At 51.1% G+C, this 18,918-nt stretch overlaps 3 protein-coding genes and 2 pseudogenes across 3 annotated transcripts; 3 read left to right on the top strand and 2 right to left on the bottom strand.

The window, feature by feature from the left end:
* Positions 1-2,506: 2,506 nt before the first annotated feature.
* On the top strand, positions 2,507-3,159 carry LOC134561606 (feather beta keratin-like; annotated as a pseudogene).
* A 2,767-nt stretch (positions 3,160-5,926) lies between these two features.
* LOC134561809 (feather beta keratin-like) lies at positions 5,927-6,579 on the bottom strand. The gene is made up of 2 exons (XM_063419113.1): positions 6,458-6,579; positions 5,927-6,281 (listed from the first exon to the last, which is right to left on the bottom strand). The coding sequence occupies exons 1-2, from the start codon at positions 6,577-6,579 to the stop codon at positions 5,927-5,929; spliced, it is 477 nt and encodes a 158-aa protein (XP_063275183.1).
* A 3,199-nt stretch (positions 6,580-9,778) lies between these two features.
* On the top strand, positions 9,779-10,432 carry LOC134561800 (feather beta keratin-like; annotated as a pseudogene).
* A 3,763-nt stretch (positions 10,433-14,195) lies between these two features.
* Positions 14,196-14,522, bottom strand: LOC134561794 (feather beta keratin-like). The gene has a single exon (XM_063419090.1). It carries the CDS (start codon positions 14,520-14,522, stop codon positions 14,196-14,198), a length of 327 nt encoding a protein of 108 aa, XP_063275160.1.
* A 2,916-nt stretch (positions 14,523-17,438) lies between these two features.
* On the top strand, positions 17,439-18,096 carry LOC134561788 (feather beta keratin-like). Its single transcript, XM_063419079.1, has 2 exons — positions 17,439-17,563; positions 17,751-18,096. Exons 1-2 carry the CDS (start codon positions 17,439-17,441, stop codon positions 18,094-18,096), a joined length of 471 nt encoding a protein of 156 aa, XP_063275149.1.
* Positions 18,097-18,918: the final 822 nt, after the last annotated feature.

Here is an 18,918-nt window from a genome sequence, read left to right as displayed (position 1 = left end):
TCCTGTCCAGTTGTATTATTTTGTTCCTGTTAGGATAAAACACAAATTGCTACTGGATGGTCACCGTGATCCTATTTCTTCCTCTGTCACGGTGCTGGCGTGTCTTTGTGGAATTCTGTGATTCTGTGTCCTCCTCTAGAGGCTGTGTCCACCTGACCTTTGTGGCAGGTTTTAATTCTGAGGAGCAGAGGCCAAAGGATTGGTGTAGTTCTTTTGTGTTCGGCACGTAGGAGTTGACAACAAAGCCTACAAGAATTGGGTGTTATGAGAGAGGCCATGGCATGGGACAAATCTCCGTTGTCCATCCTTCCCATCTTGCATAAATAAACCTCACACGTCTGTCATTTCTAATCACAGCAAGGATTCTTTGGTCCTCTCAACCTCTTGTTGTTCCTGCACTCTTCTTGCTTCACTAAACCCATGTCTTTCTTCTGTTGTAGAGTTCAACATCACCCCAAATCAGATGTCCTTATGTCTGAGGTGACAGAAAGCGTAATTCTGCTCGAAACCCTTCTCCAGAAGTTCTTTTTCTGCAAGAATGCATGGATCTCTTGATCCATTTGGTCTCTGCCATGACAATGGTGACATTCTCACATCTCCAACTAACCCCCAGCCATTCCTGCTGGCTACACTTCTTTCTATGCAGCCCATGAGATGTTTAACGTTCTGGGCTGAAAATTCACATTGCTGTTTCCTGCCAAGATTTTGGTCCACCAGAACCCTCAGGTTTTTCTCTGTGGAACTGCTCTTAAGGATTTCCTCTCCAAAGCTCTGCTCATGTCTGGGACTGTCCCAACCCAGGTGCAGGACCTTGAACTTGGAGTTGTTGAACCACAAGAGGTTCTTATGGTCTCAACACTCCCAGTGTCCCTCCTGATGGCATCTCTCATTATTTTTGTGTCAACTGCGCTGCTCAGCTTCCTGGCACCTGCAAACTTGCTGAGGGTGGTCTTGATCTCACTGCTCATGTCTTGATAAGGGTATTTAAGATCACCAGCCCAAGGCAGAGGCCTCAAGGCCTCGTCATCAGCTTCCACCTGTACATAGAGCCATTGACCATCCCTCTCTGGCTGTTCCTCATCCATTCATTAGTCCACCTTTGAAAGCCACACATCTGCAGTTTAGAGACAAAGATGTTATATGGGACTGTGTTAAAGCCCTGACAGAAGTTCAGGGTGACAACAGTCGCCTTTCCCTTGGAAATCAAAGTGTTCTAGCAGGGAAGGACCTTCTGTTCCTGGTGGAGCAGAAATGGATCTTGAGATCACCACGAACCCTTTACAGTACAAAGCTCCAGCAGTAACCAGGAGAGGATTAAGAAGAGAAAAACAAGCAGCTGAGGGAGCTGAACAGCCTGTTCCTGCCAGAGTGAGGCCACATGGACATGAACGTGGTTGACCAAGAGCAGTGCAAGGCCACCATGACACTGATGGGCCTGGAGAATCCTTAAGATGAGGAGAAGCTGGGAGAGCTGGGAGTTCTTCCAAGCAGGAGCCAAGAATCCAAACAGGACACGTTGTCAGTGTGCCGTGGAATGACCTCAGTGACAACACCCCAATCCTTGTAAGCTTTGCTTGAATCTTCTACATGTCCTGGCCCGCGCCATCAACAACAACGCATTGGTCTCTAATTCTTGCAACTAAAAATTGTCACCAAGGTCAGGTGGAGATGGCCTCAGGAGCAGAACACGAAATTGCACAATTCCACAGAGGAACAACCAAACCTTGGCAAAGAAGAAAAAGAGGAGCTTGCTGCCTGTCCATTACTCATTATTGAGGTTTGCCCACAGGAACAAAACATTAATACTTATGATTATAAGTTATGACACCTTGTGGCTTGAATTTGGAAAAAGTGAGTGGTCAAGAGAGATCAGTTTGGGACAAAAGGAATCAAGCCTGGTTTGTTGTTATTTCTAGGATTTCTGAATGAGGCCAAGGAATACACTTCATTGGCAGAGTATATGGTCGAGTAAATTTCAGAAATCCAAATGGACCATAAATTGGAAAACGTTCAGCCTAAAAGGCCTCTCATTTTCCAGATTTTCCCCCTTGCTCACATAAAAGACACAAAGGCATGAACTCTATTCCATGAATAAGGAACTCCTCCCAGGCACCAGAACCTTTCCAAGCTGTTGCAGAGTGACTTCCCCAGGACATCAGGAGCTTCCTCAGAATTCCTGGGTGCAACACAAGGACTGATGGACATGCAGGGGCACAGAAGAGGGCCCCAGTCTTCACAAGGCACCCACAGAACACAGCACACGAGTGCCACAAAATGACATCACTGAAGACATTGCATTTCTGCTGGGCTCTGGTTGTTTATTCAGCCCTCCCTGGCACACTTCTAACAATCAAATCCAACCAAATGCCATCTCCTAAAGCTGCCGCCAAGGTCAGATGGACACGGCCGTAAGAGCTGGATGTGACACTGCAGAGTTGTGGGAAGGAAAACATTCCCCACATCATGACTCACAAGGCTGAGCCAGCCAAGAGCTGCTGCCCACAAAATGCCCCAAGGCCATGGGACAAGGCTGTCCCGCCTCTCCACAACCAGCATAAAAGCCTGCCCAGAGCCTCTCTCCCTCACACACTTCTCCTGAATCCTTCTTCTCCTGCTCCTGCCGACAAACAGGTGAGTCTCAACCTCTGACCCTCCTGCTGCTGTACCTGTGACCCTTCTCTTCCAGCATGCTCAGCCCCAGCCTCAGCCTCCCCACAGCCCCACAACACCCTCCACACTCCTTCATCCTCCTGACACACTGCCTCTTGCACCCCTCACCCTTTCATCCCCTGCCTCACCCCCCTCTCTTCCAGGACCCTCCACACCACACCCATGGCCTGCAACACCCTCTGCCAACCCTGCGGACCCACCCCGCTGGCCAACAGCTGCAACGAGCCCTGTGCCCTGCAATGCCAGGATTCCCATGTTGTTATCCAGCCTTCCCCTGTGCTGGTGACCCTGCCAGGACCCATCATGACCTCCTTCCCCCAGAACACCGCCGTCGGATCCACCTCCTCGGCTGCCGTGGGCAGTGAACTCAATGCCCAGGGACAGCCCATCTCGGGTGGATTTGGCTACGGCCTTGGCTATGGCCGTGGCTTTGGCTACGGCCTGGGAGGCCTGGGCTGCTATGGCAGAAGGGGCGGCTACATCTGCTGAGGGCCCTCAGCACCACTCCTGACACCAACCACCCACTCCCTGCAACACATCCCAGGCATTGAGGATGCCTCTCTGGGCCAAGGCTCTCCAAGGGGCTCAGCACTTCCAGCTCCTGCTCTCAGGGCTCCAAGCAAGGCAGCAGCCAAGGGGCCAGCCTGGGCTGCCTGCAAACATGGCCCATCTGCCTCCTCCTCTTCTCCCACTCTCCTCTCACTTTCTCACCATCACCCTTTTGGCTCTGTCCAGTCCCCTCTGCTGTAAACCCCTTCTCACAAGCCAGAGACCATCGGGCACCTCTGCTGGGCTCCTCCCTCTGTGGGGCAGGAAGTCCTTGGTGCTCTGGCCAAACCATCTGCAAGCAAAGAAGCTCTGCTGACGGTTGCTCTACTTGCATCTCAGACCAGCTCCTTTCCACACACTGCTCCTGAGTTTTTATTATTCTACTACAATAAAGTTTTCCTGCATCATAACCTCTGAAGACTCCTTCTTCTTTCTTCTCCCTAGTCTCTTTGAGATTAAGGCAACGTTGTTGAGGCTATTTGGGTTGTTGAAAAAGTGCTCCAAGACCTCTTTCAGAAATTATTTCCCCAATTCCACTCCCCACTGCTACACTTTTTTCTTCCAGTGCATCACAGCCACTTTTCAGGTGCTTGGACACACATCTGGGCACACTAATGCAGGTGTATCCGTGATTCTGACACAAAGACCTCCTGGATACTGTGCTCACTTTGGCTGGACATCAGTTCCTCCAGACCCTCCTCATCATCTCCTGTGGCCATTTACAGATCTGCTCGAGCAGCTCCATGTCTTCCCTTTTTCGTGTCCTCAGAGTGGAACACATAAGTCCAGTCTCATCAGAGTGCAGCAGAGGGGCAGAATGTGCTGCCCATACTGTGGGGATAACCCCAGGACATGGAGGATTTTTGCTCAGCTCATTCACTTGGCCAGGTCGTGTCCAATTCTTCATCCACCGACACCCCAAGGCCTTCTCCTCAGGGATGCTCTTCAGTAACTCATTGCCCATCCAACATCCATTACTGAGATTGATCCAATCCGTGTGCAGGACCTTCCTCTTGGCCCTGAGGACCTTCATGAGTTTCACACCAGCTTATCTCCTCAGCCTGTCCAGAACCCTCTGGATGCCATCCCTGCCCTCCAGACAATCAACCACACCACTCACCTTGCTGTTATTCTCATTTTTTTGCCGAGGGGGCACAAAATTGTACTCTCCATGTCCCTGACAAAGATGGGAAGGGATAATGGTTGCAACACGAGTTTCTGTGGGTTCCCACTGATCCCTCTTCTCCACACACATGGATCCATTGACCATAACTCTTTCAGTGAGAACATCCCCCCCATTTTCTCCTTAAACAAATGGTCCAACCACCAACTCCACATGTCTCCAGATTAGACACAAGGATGTTTTCTGGCAGAGGAACAAATTCTGTGCACAAGTCCAGGTACAGGATATTGTTCCCTCTTCCTTCATCCGGTAACGCTGGAACCAATACCAACTCATCAAATCTGCTGCCAAGGTCAGATGGACATGGCCTCAAGAGCAGGACATGACAATGCAGAGCGGTGGGAAGAAAAACCCTTCCACCTTTTGATTCTCCAGGCTGTGCCAGGCAAAAGCTGCTGCCTGAAAAAATGCTCCGGGATATCTGGCCACGGTTGTCCCAAACCTCCAACCATAAATCATCCTCAAAACTGTGCTGTGGATCTTCTCAACCACAATCTTGTCATCCTTATTTCCAGTAAACCACAGATTAAGAGTTCTCCAATATCACCAGAGAGGAGCAGAGGGGCAGAATCTGTTGCAGCTGGATTGGAGCAATCCCAAACATGCAGGATAAAGGCTGGGTGAGGAGGGGATTGAGAGCAGCCCCAAGGGGAAGGACTTGAGCTGTTGGTGGATGAAAAATTGGACGTGCCCCGACCATGTGCACTCACAGAGCAGAAACGCCCTGTGTCCTGTGCTCATCCCTGCAGCGTGGGCAGCAGGTGAGAAGGGGATTCATGGCCTCTACTCCTCTCTGGTGACACTGGAATTGAGTGTTCAACTGTAGGATCCCCACCATAAGGAAGACATGGACGTGCTCGAGCAGATCTGTGAATGGGCTGAGGATACGATGAGGGGCTTGAGCAATTGATGTCCAAGCAAAGCAAAGACACCACCCATGAGGGGCTCGTGCCAGCAGCAGGGATAGACCTGCATTGGTGTGTCCACACCTGTGTTCTAGAAACAGAAGGTTTTGCAGGATGCACTGAAGACCAAAGCATGCCAGTGGGTGGTAGGACTGGGGAAATAAATCCTAAAAGAGATCTTGGTACTCTTTTTGACCCAAATGTTCTCTACAACCCTGGCTTAAAGCTGAGTAAGACTGGAAAAGTCTTCGGAAATGAAACAAGGAGTCATCTGAGGCTATGGTGCAGGAAAACTTTATTGAGGTAGAAGAATGAAAGGTCTTTCAATTTTGAAAGGTCTTTTTCAAAGAAAAGGGTATCCAGTAGAAGGCGGCCAGGCTGAGGAGCAAAGAGGGCAACCATCAGCCAAGGTCTTTTGTTTGCAGGAGGCTTTCCAGAGAATCAAGGACTTTCTGCCCCACAGTGTGAGCAGCCCAGCAGAGGTCATAGATGATCTATGATGTGGCAGAAGGGGATTGCAGTAGGGTAAAATAGACAGAGCCAAAGAAGAGATGCAGAGCAAGGAGTGGGAGAAAAGGAGGCAGATAAGCAATGCTTGCAGGCAGCCCAGGCTGGCCCCTCAGCAGATGTAGCCGCCCCTTCTGCCGTAGCAGCCCAGGCCTCCCAGGCCGTAGCCAAAGCCACGGCCATAGCCAAGGCCGTAGCCAAAGGCACCAAAGCCACCCGAGATGGGCTGTCCCTGCACACTGAGCTCAGTGCCCACGGCAGCCGAGGAGGTGGATCCGACGGCGGTGTTCTGGGGGAAGGAGGTCATGATGGGTCCTGGCAGGGTCACCAGCACAGGGGAAGGGTTGATGATGACGTGGGAATCCTGGCATTGCAGGGCACAGGGCTCGTTGCAGCTGTTGGCCAGCGGGGTGGGTCCGCAGGGTCGGCAGAGGTCGTTGCAGGCCATGGGTGTGGTGTGGAGGGTCCTGGAAGAGAGGGGGGTGAGGCAGGGCAGGGGCAATGGGGGTTTGAGATGTGAGGGAGTGTGCAGACTGTTGTGGGGCTGTGGGGAGGTGTGAGGGCTGTTCTGGCTGGGGCTGAGCGTGCTGGAAGAGAGGGGCCAGGGTTGCAGGAGCAGCAGGATCAGGGTTTTGAGACTCACCTGGTTGTCGGCAGGAGCAGGAGAAGGTGTGAGGAGAAGTGTGTGAGGGAGAGAGGCTCTGGTCTGGCTTTTATGCTGGTTGTGGGAGGGTGGGACAGCTTTGTCCCATGGCCTTGGGGCATTTTGAGGGCAGCAGCTCTTTCCTGGGCCAGGCTGGGGAGTCATGAGCTGGGGAATGTTTTTCTTCATGTAGTTTGGCAATTCCATATCCTGCTCTTGAAGCCGTTTCCATCTGACCTTGGCAACAACTTTATTATATTTGTATTTGGGAGGATTTCTTTGTAAGATGTGAGTCAGGGAGGGCTGAATAAACAACCAGAGCCCAGCAGAAATGCAATTCAGTGAGGTCATTTGTGACACTCGTGTGCTGTGGTTTGTGGGCGCCTTGTGAAGACTGAGATTCTCTTCTGTGCCGTTGGATGTCCCTCAGTCCCTGTTTTGCACCCAGGAATGCTGAGAGAGCTCCTGATCTCCTCTGGAGGTTATGCTTCAATCACTTGGAAAGGTCCCAGTGCCTGGGAGCTCTTCCTGATGGATGAAAGAGACCCCATGCCCTTTTTTGCTTGTGTAGGACCAAGACAGACGATCTGGAAATTAGAGCCTGTTTAGGCTGAATTTGTTCCAGCCCTGTGATCCCTTTGGATTTCTCAGCTTTCCATGGAAATGTACTCTGTCATTTTAAGTGTATTTCTTTACCTCTTTTAAAAATCAAATAAACAAGTGGCCAACGATGCTTGATCACCTTTTGCCCAGGCTCATCTGTGACATGAATTTGCTTACTCCACATTCATGTTGTATGGTTTCATAACTTATATCCAGTCAGTTCTATTACTTTTTTCCTGTTAGGAAAAAACACAAATTGCTACTGGATGGTTACCGTGATCATATTTCCTCCTCTGTCACGGTGCTGGCGTGTCTTTGTGGAATTCTGTGATTCTGTGTCCTCCTCTAGAGGCTGTGTCCACCTGACCTTTGTGGCAGGTTTTAATTCTGAGGAGCCGAGGCCGAAGGATTGGTGTAGTTGTTTTGTATAAGGCACGTAGAAGTTGACAACAAAGCCTACGAGAATTGGGGTGTTATGAGAGAGGCCATGGCATGGGACAAACCTCCGTTGTCCATCCTTCCCGTCGTGCATAAATAAACCTCACACATTTCTCATTTCTAATCACAGCAAGGATTCTTTGGTCCTCTCAACCTCTTGTTGTTCCTGCACTGTTCTTGCTTCACTAAACCCATGTCTTTCTTCTGCTGTAGAGCTCAACACAGCACCCCAAATCAGATATCCTTATCTCTGACGGGACAGAAAGAGTAATTCTGCTCGAAACCCTTTACCAGAAGTCCTTTTGCTGCAAGGATGCATGGATCTCTTGATCCATTTGATCTCTGCCATGACAATGATGACATTCTCACATCTCCAACTAACCCCCAGCCATTCCTGCTGGCTACACTTCTTTCTATGCAGCCCATGAGATGTTTAACGTTCTGGGCTGAAAATTCACATTGCTGTTTCCTGCCAAGATTTTGGTCCACCAGATCCCTCAGGTTTTTCTCTGTGGAACTGCTCTTAAGGATTTCCTCTCCAAAGCTCTGCTCATGTCTGGGACTGTCCAAACCCAGGTGCAGGACCTTGAACTTGGAGTTGTTGAACCACAAGAGGTTCTTATGGTCTCAACACTCCCAGTGTCCCTCCTGATGGCATCTCTCATTATTTTTGTGTCAACTGCACTGCTCAGCTTCCTGGCACCTGCAAACTTGCTGAGGGTGGTCTTGATCTCACTGCTCATGTCCTTGATAAGGGTATTTAAGATCACCAGCCCAAGGCAGAGGCCTGAAGGCCTCGACATCAGCTTCCACCTGTACATAGAGCCATTGACCATCCCTCTCTGGCTGTTCCTCATCCATTCATTAGTCCACCTTTGAAAGCCATGTGTCTGCAGTTTAGAGACAAAGATGTTCTGTAGGACTGTGTTAAAGCCCTGACAGAAGTTCAGGGTGACACCAATTGCCCTTCCTTTGGCAATCAAACTGTTCTAGCAGGGAAGGACCTTCTGTTCCTGGTGGAGCAGAAACGGATCTTGAGATCACCACGAACCCTTTACAGTAAAAAGCTCCAGCAGTAACCAGGAGAGAATTAAGAAGAGAAATACAAGCAGCTGAGGGAGCTGAACAGCCTGTTCCTGCCAGAGTGAGGCCACATGGACATGAACGTGGTTGACCAAGAGTAGTGCAAAGCCACCATGACACTGATGGGCCTGGAGAATCCTTAAGATGAGGAGAAGCTGGGAGAGCTGGGAGTTCTTCCAGGCAGGAGGCAAGAATCCAAACAGGACACGTTGTCAGTGTGCCATGGAATGACCTCAGTGACAACACCCCAATCCTCATAAGCTTTGCTTGAATCTTCTACATGTCCTGGCCCGCGCCATCAACAACGCATTGGTCTCTAATTCTTGCAGCTAAAAATTGTCACCAAGGTCAGGTGGAGATGGCCTCAGGAGCAGAACATGAAATTGCACAATTCCACAGAGGAACAACCAAACCTTGGCAAAGAAGAAAAAGAGGAGCTTGCTGCCTGTCCATCACTCATTATTGAGGTTTGCCCACAGGAACAAAACATTAATTCTTATGATTATAAGTTATGACACCTTGTGGCTTGAATTTGGAAAAAGTGAGTTGTCAAGAGAGATCAGTTTGGGACAAAAGGAATCAAGCCTGGTTTGTTGTTATTTCTAGGATTTCTGAATGAGGCCAAGGAATACACTTTATTGGCAGAGTATATGGTCGAGTAAATTTCAGAAATCCAAATGGACAATAAAAATGGAACACGTTTAGTCTTAAAAACCTCTCATTTTCCAGATTTTCCCCCTTGCTCACATACAAGACACAAAGGCATGAACTCTATTCCATGAATAAGGAACTCCTCCCAGGCACCAGAACCTTTCCAAGCTGTTGTAGAGTGACCTCCCCAGGACATCAGCAGCTCCCTCAGCATTCCTGGGTGCAAAACAGGGACTGAGGGACATCCAGTGGCACAGAAGAGGGGCCGAGTCTTCACAAGGCACCCACAAACCACAGGACATGAGTGCCACAGAATGACCTCACTGAAGACATTGCATTTCTGCTGGGCTCTGGTTGTTTATTCAGCCCTCCCTGGCACACTTCTAACAATCAAATCCAACCAAATGCCATCTCCTAAAGCTGCCGCCAAGGTCAGATGGACACGGCTGTAAGAGCTGGATGTGACACTGCAGAGTTGTGGGAAGGAAAACATTCCCCACATCATGACTCACAAGGCTGAGCCAGCCAAGAGCTTCTACCCACAAAATGCCCCAAGGCCATGGGACAAGGCTGTCCCGCGTCTCCACAACCAGCATAAAAGCCTGCCCAGAGCCTCTCTCCTTCACACACTTCTCCTGAATCCTTCTTCTCCTGCTCCTGCCGACAACCAGGTGAGTCTCAAACCCCTGACCCTCCTGCTGCTGTACCTGTGACCCTTCTCTTCCAGCATGCTCAGCCCCAGCCTCAGCAGCTCCACAGCCCCACAACACCCTCCACACTCCTTCATCCTCCTGACACACTGCCTCTTGCACCCCTCACCCTTTCATCCCCTGCCTCACCCCCCTCTCTTCCAGGACCCTCCACACCACACCCATGGCCTGCAACACCCTCTGCCGACCCTGCGGACCCACCCCGCTGGCCAACAGCTGCAACGAGCCCTGTGCCCTGCAATGCCAGGATTCCCACGTCATCATCAACCCTTCCCCTGTGCTGGTGACCCTGCCAGGACCCATCATGACCTCCTTCCCCCAAAACACCGCCGTCGGATCCACCTCCTCGGCTGCCGTGGGCACTGAGCTCAGTGTGCAGGGACAGCCCATCTCGGGTGGATTTGGCTACGGCCTTGGCTATGGCCGTGGCTTTGGCTACGGCCTGGGAGGCCTGGGCTGCTACGGCAGAAGGGGCGGCTACATCTGCTGAGGGCCCTCAGCACCACTCCTGACACCAACCACCCACTCCCTGCAACACATCCCAGGCATTGAGGACGCCTCTCTGGGCCAAGGCTCTCCAAGGGGCTCAGCACATCCAGCTCCTGCTCTCAGGGCTCCAAGCAAGGCAGCAGCCAAGGGGCCAGCCCGGGCTGCCTGCAAACATGGCCCATCTGCCTCTTCCTGTTCTCCTGCTCCCTGCTCTGCATCACCCCTTTGTCTATTTGCGGTCTCCCGTGCTGCAAACCCTTCTCCCAAGCCAGAGACCATCGGACACCTCTGCTGAGCTGCTCCCTCTGCAAGGCAGGAATTCTGGTACAATCTCCTGCAAGCAAAGCACCTCAGCTGATGGTCACCCTGCTCTCCCCTCAGACCAGCTCCCTTCCACCGGCTGCTCCTGAGTTTTCACTGCTCTACCTCAATAAAGTTTTCCTGCATCATAGCTTCAGATGAGTCCTCCTTCTTTCTTCTGCCACCACTCTTCCAATCCCTGCTCAGTGCTATGCCAGGGTTGTAGAGAACACTGGGGTGGGTCAAAAAGGGCTCCAAGACCTCTTTTATGTGTTGCTTCCCCAGTTCTAATATCCAATGGCACGTTTTGCTCTTCCATTGCATTCCATCGACCTTCAGCTACTCAATCACCAGTTTGGATACGCTAATGCAGATCTATGCCTGCCTCTGGCACAAACCCCTCATCATCCTCCAGGCTGTGTTCCCTTTGCCTGGACACCAGTTGCTCCTGACCCTCATCATCTTCCAGACCCTTTTACATACCAACTCAAGCAGGTCCATGCCTTCCTTGTCTTGAGGGGCATAGTGGTTTTATGTTTGTCTGGTTTTGTTTGTTAAATTTAGTGTAGTGGTTTGAGTGGCTTTTTTGCTGTGCAATAGGATTAAGAGAGAGGTAAAGTAGGCCTAAACTTAAAGGTTATAAAGATAGTTTTTTTTAACACACACTAAAAGAAGAAAATTACACTTAAAAGGAAAGAAAATTAACAGCTCCCTACATGGCAGTGTTTTTTTTTATCTAAAAACTAAACTGTGTTAACCTGTGGGAACCCTGGATGCTGAGAATGTTGGACTCTCTGTGCTAACAGGCACAGAACTTCAGGGAAGAACTGCATTTGACCTGAGGCCTTAAAACAGACTTCCAAAAATGAGTGATACTACTGGGATCATGGGGATGGAGTTTGGATGGTATGGTGTGATCTCACAGGGTGAAAAACTTAGATTTAGGGTTTTGATATATAGTAATATATGACAGCCAAGAGGGAGAACTCTGGGTGTGGATTATTTGTCTTTTTGCACCTTCTTCTTCTTTCTTCTTCACCAATCCAGGTGGTTTTCTGTAATTGGGTGAAAGAAGTCCATATTGTGGGTTTCAGGTGATCGTAATTGGATCAGAAGCATAAATAATATAGATGTCAACTGTTTATTGGACAATTGAGACTTTAATAGCCTTGAATAGACAACATTTTAGCTTGACTTGTTAGAGGCAGCTCACATCTTGTGAGTTTGTAAGAGATAAGGATAATAAATTTCAGAGTGAGACTTCGCAAACATCTCCTGAGTTTTATTTGCCCTGACCTTGGAGCAGAAAAAGTCAGGAATTCCAACATTAACCCATGACAGGGGGCTCAGAGTTCAACACAGAACTCTGGTCTTGGTACAGGAGAGCAGAGGGTGAGATTCCCCCACTCTCTTGTGCTGCCCACACCGTGGGGATGAGCCCAGAACACAGGGGGAGTTTCTGGTCTGTGAGTGCACATGGCTGGGGCACATCAAATTCTTCATCCAACACCCCAAGTCCTCCTCCTTGGGGCTGCTCTCAACACCCTCCTCACCCATCCCATCCCATCCCATCCCATCCCATCCCATCCCATCCCATCCCATCCCATCCCATCCCATCCCATCCCATCCCATCCCATCCCATCCCATCCCATCCCATCCCATCCCATCCCATCCCATCCCATCCCATCCCATCCCATCCCATCCCATCCCATCCCATCCCATCCCATCCCATTGGGATTGCTCTGTTCCAGATGAGGGAGGTTCTGCCCCTGTGCTCTGCTCTGCTCATACCAGAGAACTGTGTTCATCTCTGGGTTACTGGGAATAAGGAAGACAAGGCTCTGCTGGATAACATCCAGAGTATGGCCTTGAGGATGATCTGGGGCTGAAGGTTTGGGACAGCCATTGGCCATGACATTGGGGCAGTTTTTCAGGCTGCATCTCTGGTAAATCATAAGGTGAGAGGTGTTTTGTTTCCCTCAGCTCTCCAATATCATGTCCAGCTGTTGAGGCCATGTCTGTCTGACCTTGGTGGCATCTTTTAATGAGCTGGTATCAGTTCCAGCCTTGTTGGATGAGGGGAGAGGAGACAATATCATCTGCCTGGACTTGTGCCTCACATTTATTCCTGTACCAGAGGGCATCTGCGTATTCAGTCTGGAAAGATGTGGAGTTGTGGATGGACCACGTGGTGGATAAGGAAAAGATGGGATGGTCTAATGCAAAGAGGACAGTCTAAGTCAAGCCATTGTGGTCACTGGCTCCGTGTGTGTGGAGAAAAGGGATGAATGGTGAAAGGCAGAAGCTCCTGTTGGGATTATTATTATTTATTCCCCATCTTTGTCAGAGACATGGATGATGAGATTGATTGGGATATTCAGGAAAATCAGAGACCAGAACAAGCTGAGTAGTGCAGTTGGTTGTCTGGAGGGACGGGATGGCATCCAGAGGGGCTGGAACAGGTTGGGGCAGTGGGATATTGCTGATTTCCTGAAGCTGAATGTGGCCAAATGCAAGCTCCTGCATTTGGTTTGGAGCAATGCCAAACATGAGCACAGACTGGACAATGTGGGGGTTGAGAGCAGCCCAGGGGAGAAGGGCACGGGATGCTGGTGGATGAAAAATTGAACATGCCCCAGCTGTGAACACTCACAGACCAGAAAACCCCCGTGTCCTGGGCTCATCCCCACAGCGTGGGCAGCAGGTGAGAGGGGAATTCTGTCCCTCTGCATTGCTCTTCAGAGACAGGAGATGTGTATTTGGAAGACATGGACATGCTCGAGCAGAGCTGCAGGTGGACAGGGAAGATGATGAGGGTCTGGAGCAACTGGTGTCATGCCAATATGAACACAGCACCCACACGTGGCTTGTGTCAGGGGCAGGGATGGACCTGCATTAGTGTATCCAGGCCTGGGATCAGCAAGTGCAGGGTTTGTGGGATGCAATGGAACAGCAAAGGGTGCCAGGGTGTGCCAGTGAAGGAAGAGGAGACATCACAATGCTGCAATGCAAAAGAATTTTATTGAGGCATAAAGAAAAGTGCAGATCATGAGCAGCAAGTGCAAGAGGTTGGGCTGAGGTACCAGTAGGGCAACCATCAGCCAAGGTACTCTGCTTGGAGATGGTCACCAAGAGCTTCAAGGCCTTCCTGCCCCACAGTGGGAGCAGCCCAGCAGAGGTGCCCGATGGTCTCTAGATTGGGACAAGGGGTTTGCAGCAGAGAAAACTCGGCAGAGTCAAAAGGGTGATGGTGAGAGCAGAGTGGGAGAAGAGGAGGAGGCAGATGGGCCATGTTTGCAGGCAGCCCGGGCTGGCCCCTTGGCTGCTGCCTTGCTTGGTGCCCTGAGAGCAGGAGCTGGAAGTGCTGAGCCCCTTGGAGAGCCTTGGCCCAGAGAGGCGTCCTCAATGCCTGGGATGTGTTGCAGGGAGTGGGTGGTCGGTGTCAGGAGTGGTGCTGAGGGCCCTCAGCAGATGTAGCCGCCCCTTCTGCCGTAGCAGCCCAGGCCTCCCAGGCCACAGCCAAAGCCACGGCCATAGCCAGGGCCGTAGCCAAATCCACCCGAGATGGGCTGTCCCTGGGCATTGAGTTCACTGCCAACAGCAGCCGAGGAGGTGGATCCGACGGCGGTGTTCTGGGGGAAGGAGGTCATGATGGGTCCTGGCAGGGTCACCAGCACAGGGGAAGGCTGGATAACAACACGGGAATCCTGGCATTGCAGGGCACAGGGCTCGTTGCAGCTGTTGGCCAGCGGGGTGGGTCCGCAGGGTCGGCAGAGGGTGTTGCAGGCCATGGGTGTGGTGTGGAGGGTCCTGGAAGAGAGAGGGGTCAGGCAGGGGATGAGGGGGTGATGGGTGCAAGGGTTGGGGTGTCAGAAGGGTGAGGGAGTGTGGAGGCTGTTGTGGGGCTGTGAGGAGTTGTGAGGGCTGCTGAGGCTGGGGCTGAGCGTGCTGGAAGAGAGGGGCCAGGGGTGCAGGAATAGGAGGGTCAGGGGATTGAGGCTCACCTTGCTTCTGCAGGAGCAAGAGAAGAAAGCGTCAGATGAAGTGTGTGAGGGAGAGAGGCTCTGGGCCGGCTTTTATGCTGCTCCTGGAGGGGAGGGACTGCTTTGTCACTTGGCCTTGGGGCATTTTCCAGGCAGCTCTTTGCTGGCCCACCCTGCTGAGTCCTGATGCAGGGAATGTTCCCTTTCATGCAATTCTGCAATTCCATGTCCTGACCCCGAGGCTGTGTTAATCTGACCTTGGCGGCAGCTTTTAATTGCAAGAATTAGTGACCATTATCTTGTTGCTGCTGCCTTTCAGGACATGTAGAACATTCAAACAACCCCAGGACAGTGGATGTGTCATCGATGAGGACATGCCATGGCATAATGACATCATGTCCCATTTGCCTTTTTTTCTGCTGGCTGAAAGAACCCCCAGCTCTGTCAAGTTCTTGTTTTAAGGGTACTCCAGTCCTGTCAATGTCATGGTCTCCTGGCACTGCTCTCGGTCAACCATGTCCATGTCCTTGTTCCACTGTGCAGCCCCACCAGTCGTATTCTACATGACAGTCAACCTCCTCATCCTCCTGGTATTACTTTTCCTATTATGAATTTCTCAATCCTGTCCTGGTGTGGGAAATATTAAAGGTAAGGAGGCTTTCAGAAAACTGTGAAAGCAGGCTCCAGAAGCAGAAAGAGCAGAAGAACTTGGAATTGGCTGCAACTGCAAAGCTTGAAAATAGAAAAAGTTACAATAGTACAACAAGCAAGGATGTGAAAGAATAGTTTGAGTTTCGGGTTTGGCCAGGATAGACCTTAAGACTGCAGAAAAATTTGCCTAGCAAGACAGTAGAAGGATTTAAGCTTAATAGGAATATTGTGTACTGTGAAGAGAAAACATTGTTGGAAGCAGGTATGCCTGTGCTTTTAGTGATTTGCTACAATTGTCTGTAAGCTTTAGCAATATGCTATTGGCTAGAAAGTTTTTAAAATGCCCTGTAACAAAGAAATCTTCGGCTGCTGCTGGCAGATGTGAGCTGTTGCCATTTTTCAATTGCCTCAAACCCTGTTATGAGGCTGATGTCTCAATAAAGGCCCAAGGAATGTCTCCCAAAAGTCCCATCCCATTCATGCACAAACTTCCAACACATCCTGGTAATTCCTGGAGCTTTTTACATCAGAGGGTACATGGCCCCCTCATGATCCATTTATGCTCCACCAGTACCACAAGGTCCTTCCTGCCCGGATGCCATTGTTGACAAGGGAATGGTAACCAGTGTCGTGTTCCTGGACTCAAAACAGTCCCACAGGACTTCCTTTTCCCTAAACTGCAGACACAGCTCAAACCCTTCAGTGGGTTTGAAGGGTTGACTAATCAATCTGTGAGTCATTTTTCCCCTCATGCTTCTTCTTCTCTTTATCCTCCACGAGGTTCCCTTTCCATGTGTCCGTCCACAGTGTCACCTTGCTGGGCCCAGCTGAGACGACTGCTCTGGATGAATCCAAACTGTGAGGAGCATAGGACACCCCCCTAACTCATATGGATTTCTTTCCCATCTCCAACTGCAAGGGCCAGGAATACAGACAAGCCTGGAGAGATGTAGCCAAGGTAGGGAGGAAGAGGACGTGATCAAAGGGGCAGAGGCTCCCCCCCAGAACACCTGCAAAGCTCAGAGCAGCCTAAAAGCTCCGTGAGGAAAAGGGGTTGCTCTTCACCACAAAAACAAAAACACAGCAGCCCAGTGCCATGGGGTGACCTCACTGAGCACACCTCATCTCCAAAAAGCTTTGGTCACGTCTTCAGCCCATCCTCTGACATAAAAAATCAAGACCAGCATTTGCCCTCTAATGCTCGCACTTAAAAGCCAAGGTCAGATGGACACGGCCTCAAGGGAAGGACGTGGAACTGCAGAATCCCACAAAGGAATGCCAGCACCATGAGAGAGAAGGAAAGAGTAACTCACTATCTGTCCATTAGCAATTACTCCTTTTTGCTAATAGGAACAAAATACTATGACTGACAGGATAAAAGTTATGAAACCCTTTGGCTTGAATGCAGAATAAATAAATTGATGTCACACAGCAGGCTGGGAAAAAAGGGATGGGCCTGCGTTTGTTGTTGGTTTTTTTGATTTATAAATGAGGTCAAGAAATACGCTTTAAATTATAGAATAGCTTGTTGGGTACATTTCAGAAATTTTGATGGACTATAATATTGGAACAAGTTTGGCCTGAACAGCCTCTGCTTTCCAAGATCCTCTCTCAATCCCATTCAAGACACAAGGGCAAGAGCCCTCAATCATCCATCAGGAAGAGATCTCAGGCACCACAACCTCCCCAAGGTGTTGCAGAGTGACCCCCCGGGACATCAGCAGCTCCCTCATCATTCCTGGGTGCAACACAAGGACTGATGGATATCCAGTGGCACAGAGGAGGGACCCAGTTTGCATAAGCTGCCCACAAACCGCAACTCACAAGTGCCACTAATTGACCTCACTGATGACATTGCAACTCTGCTGGTCTCTCCTTATTTATTCAGCCTTCCCTGACACACACCAAACAATCAAGTCCTCCCTAATACCAGTTCTCACTTTAAAGCTGTCACCAAGGTCAGATGGACACGGCCTGTAGGGCAGGACATGACACAGCAGAGTTACATGAAGGAAAATAATCTCCACTGAATGACTCACAAGGCTGGCCCAAGCAAGAGCTGCTGCCTGCAAAATGCCCCAAGGCCATGGGACAAGGCTGTCCCGCCCCTCCAGAAACAGCATAAAAGCCGACCCAGAGCCTCTCTCCCTCACACACTTCTCCGCACGCCTTCTGTTCTTGCTCCGGCCAACAGCCAGGTGAGTCTCAAACCCCTGACCCTCCTGCTCCTGCACCTCTGGCCCCTCTCTTCCAGCATGCTCAGCCCCAGCCTCAGCAGCCCTCACCCCTCCCCACAGCCCAACAATACCCTCCACACTCCCTCACCCTCCCCACAGCTCCTCACACCCGCAATCCCCTGCCCTGCCTCACCCCTCTCTCTTCCAGGACCCTCCACACCACACCCATGGCCTGCAACACCCTCTGCCGTCCCTGCGGACCCACCCCGCTGGCCAACAGCTGCAACGAGCCCTGTGCCCTGCAATGCCAGGATTCCCGTGTTGTTATCCAGCCTTCCCCTGTGCTGGTGACCCTGCCAGGACCCATCATGACCTCCTTCCCCCAGAACACCGCCGTCGGATCCACCTCCTCGGCTGCTGTTGGCAGTGAACTCAATGCCCAGGGACAGCCCATCTCCGGTGGCTTTGGCTACGGCCTTGGCTATGGCCGTGGCTTTGGCTACGGCCTGGGAGGCCTGGGCTGCTACGGCAGAAGGGGCGGCTACAACTGCTGAGGGCCCTCAGCACCACTCCTGACACCAACCACCCACTCCCTGCAACACATCCCAGGCATTGAGGACGCCTCTCTGGGCCAAGGCTCTCCAAGGGGCTCAGCACTTCCAACTCCTGCTCTCAGGGCTCCAAGCAAGGCAGCAGCCAAGGGGCCAGCCCGGGCTGCCTGCAAACATGGCCCATCTGCCTCCTGCTCTTCTCCTACTCCATGTTCCCTGCTCTCTGCTCTCCCCTTCAGCTCTGTCCAGTCCCCTCTGCTGCAAACCCCTTCTCCCAAGCCAGAGACCATTGGGCACCTCTGCTGGGCTGCTCCCACTGTGGGGTGGGGAGCCCTTGATGCTCTGGCCAAATCACCTCCAAGCAAAGGAGCTCTGCTGATGGTTGCTCCACTTGCACCTCAGACTGCTCTCTTCCAGTGGATGTTCATGACCTTCCACTTTTCATTTAGCTCAATAAAATTCTCTTGCACTGCAGCATTGTGATGTCTCCTTTTCCTTCACTGGCACACACTGGCACACTTTGCCTTTCCGGTGTATTCCACAAACCCTGCACTTGTTTGTTCCCTGGCCTGGATACACTAATGCAGATCCATCCCTGCCTCTGATACCAGCCGCGTATGGGTCTTTTTTTCACTTTGGCTGCACAGCAGTTGCTTCAGACCTGAAACACACCCCCTGCAGCCCCCAGAAGTTGCTATGCTAGCTCAGATCTTAGAGGGCTTTGGAGGAATATTTCAGGGACAAGGCAAAAGATTCCAAAAGAGGCTCGAACCCCCAGATGTAGTCCAAGACATTTATTCCAGATGGTTTCGAAGGGGGGAAAGA

This window comes from Prinia subflava, chromosome 1 (assembly GCF_021018805.1).
Source record: "Prinia subflava isolate CZ2003 ecotype Zambia chromosome 1, Cam_Psub_1.2, whole genome shotgun sequence".
NCBI classification, from domain to species: domain Eukaryota; kingdom Metazoa; phylum Chordata; class Aves; order Passeriformes; family Cisticolidae; genus Prinia; species Prinia subflava.
The sequence above is the reverse complement of the archived record's forward strand: the minus strand, read 5'-3'. Positions and strand labels throughout refer to the sequence as shown.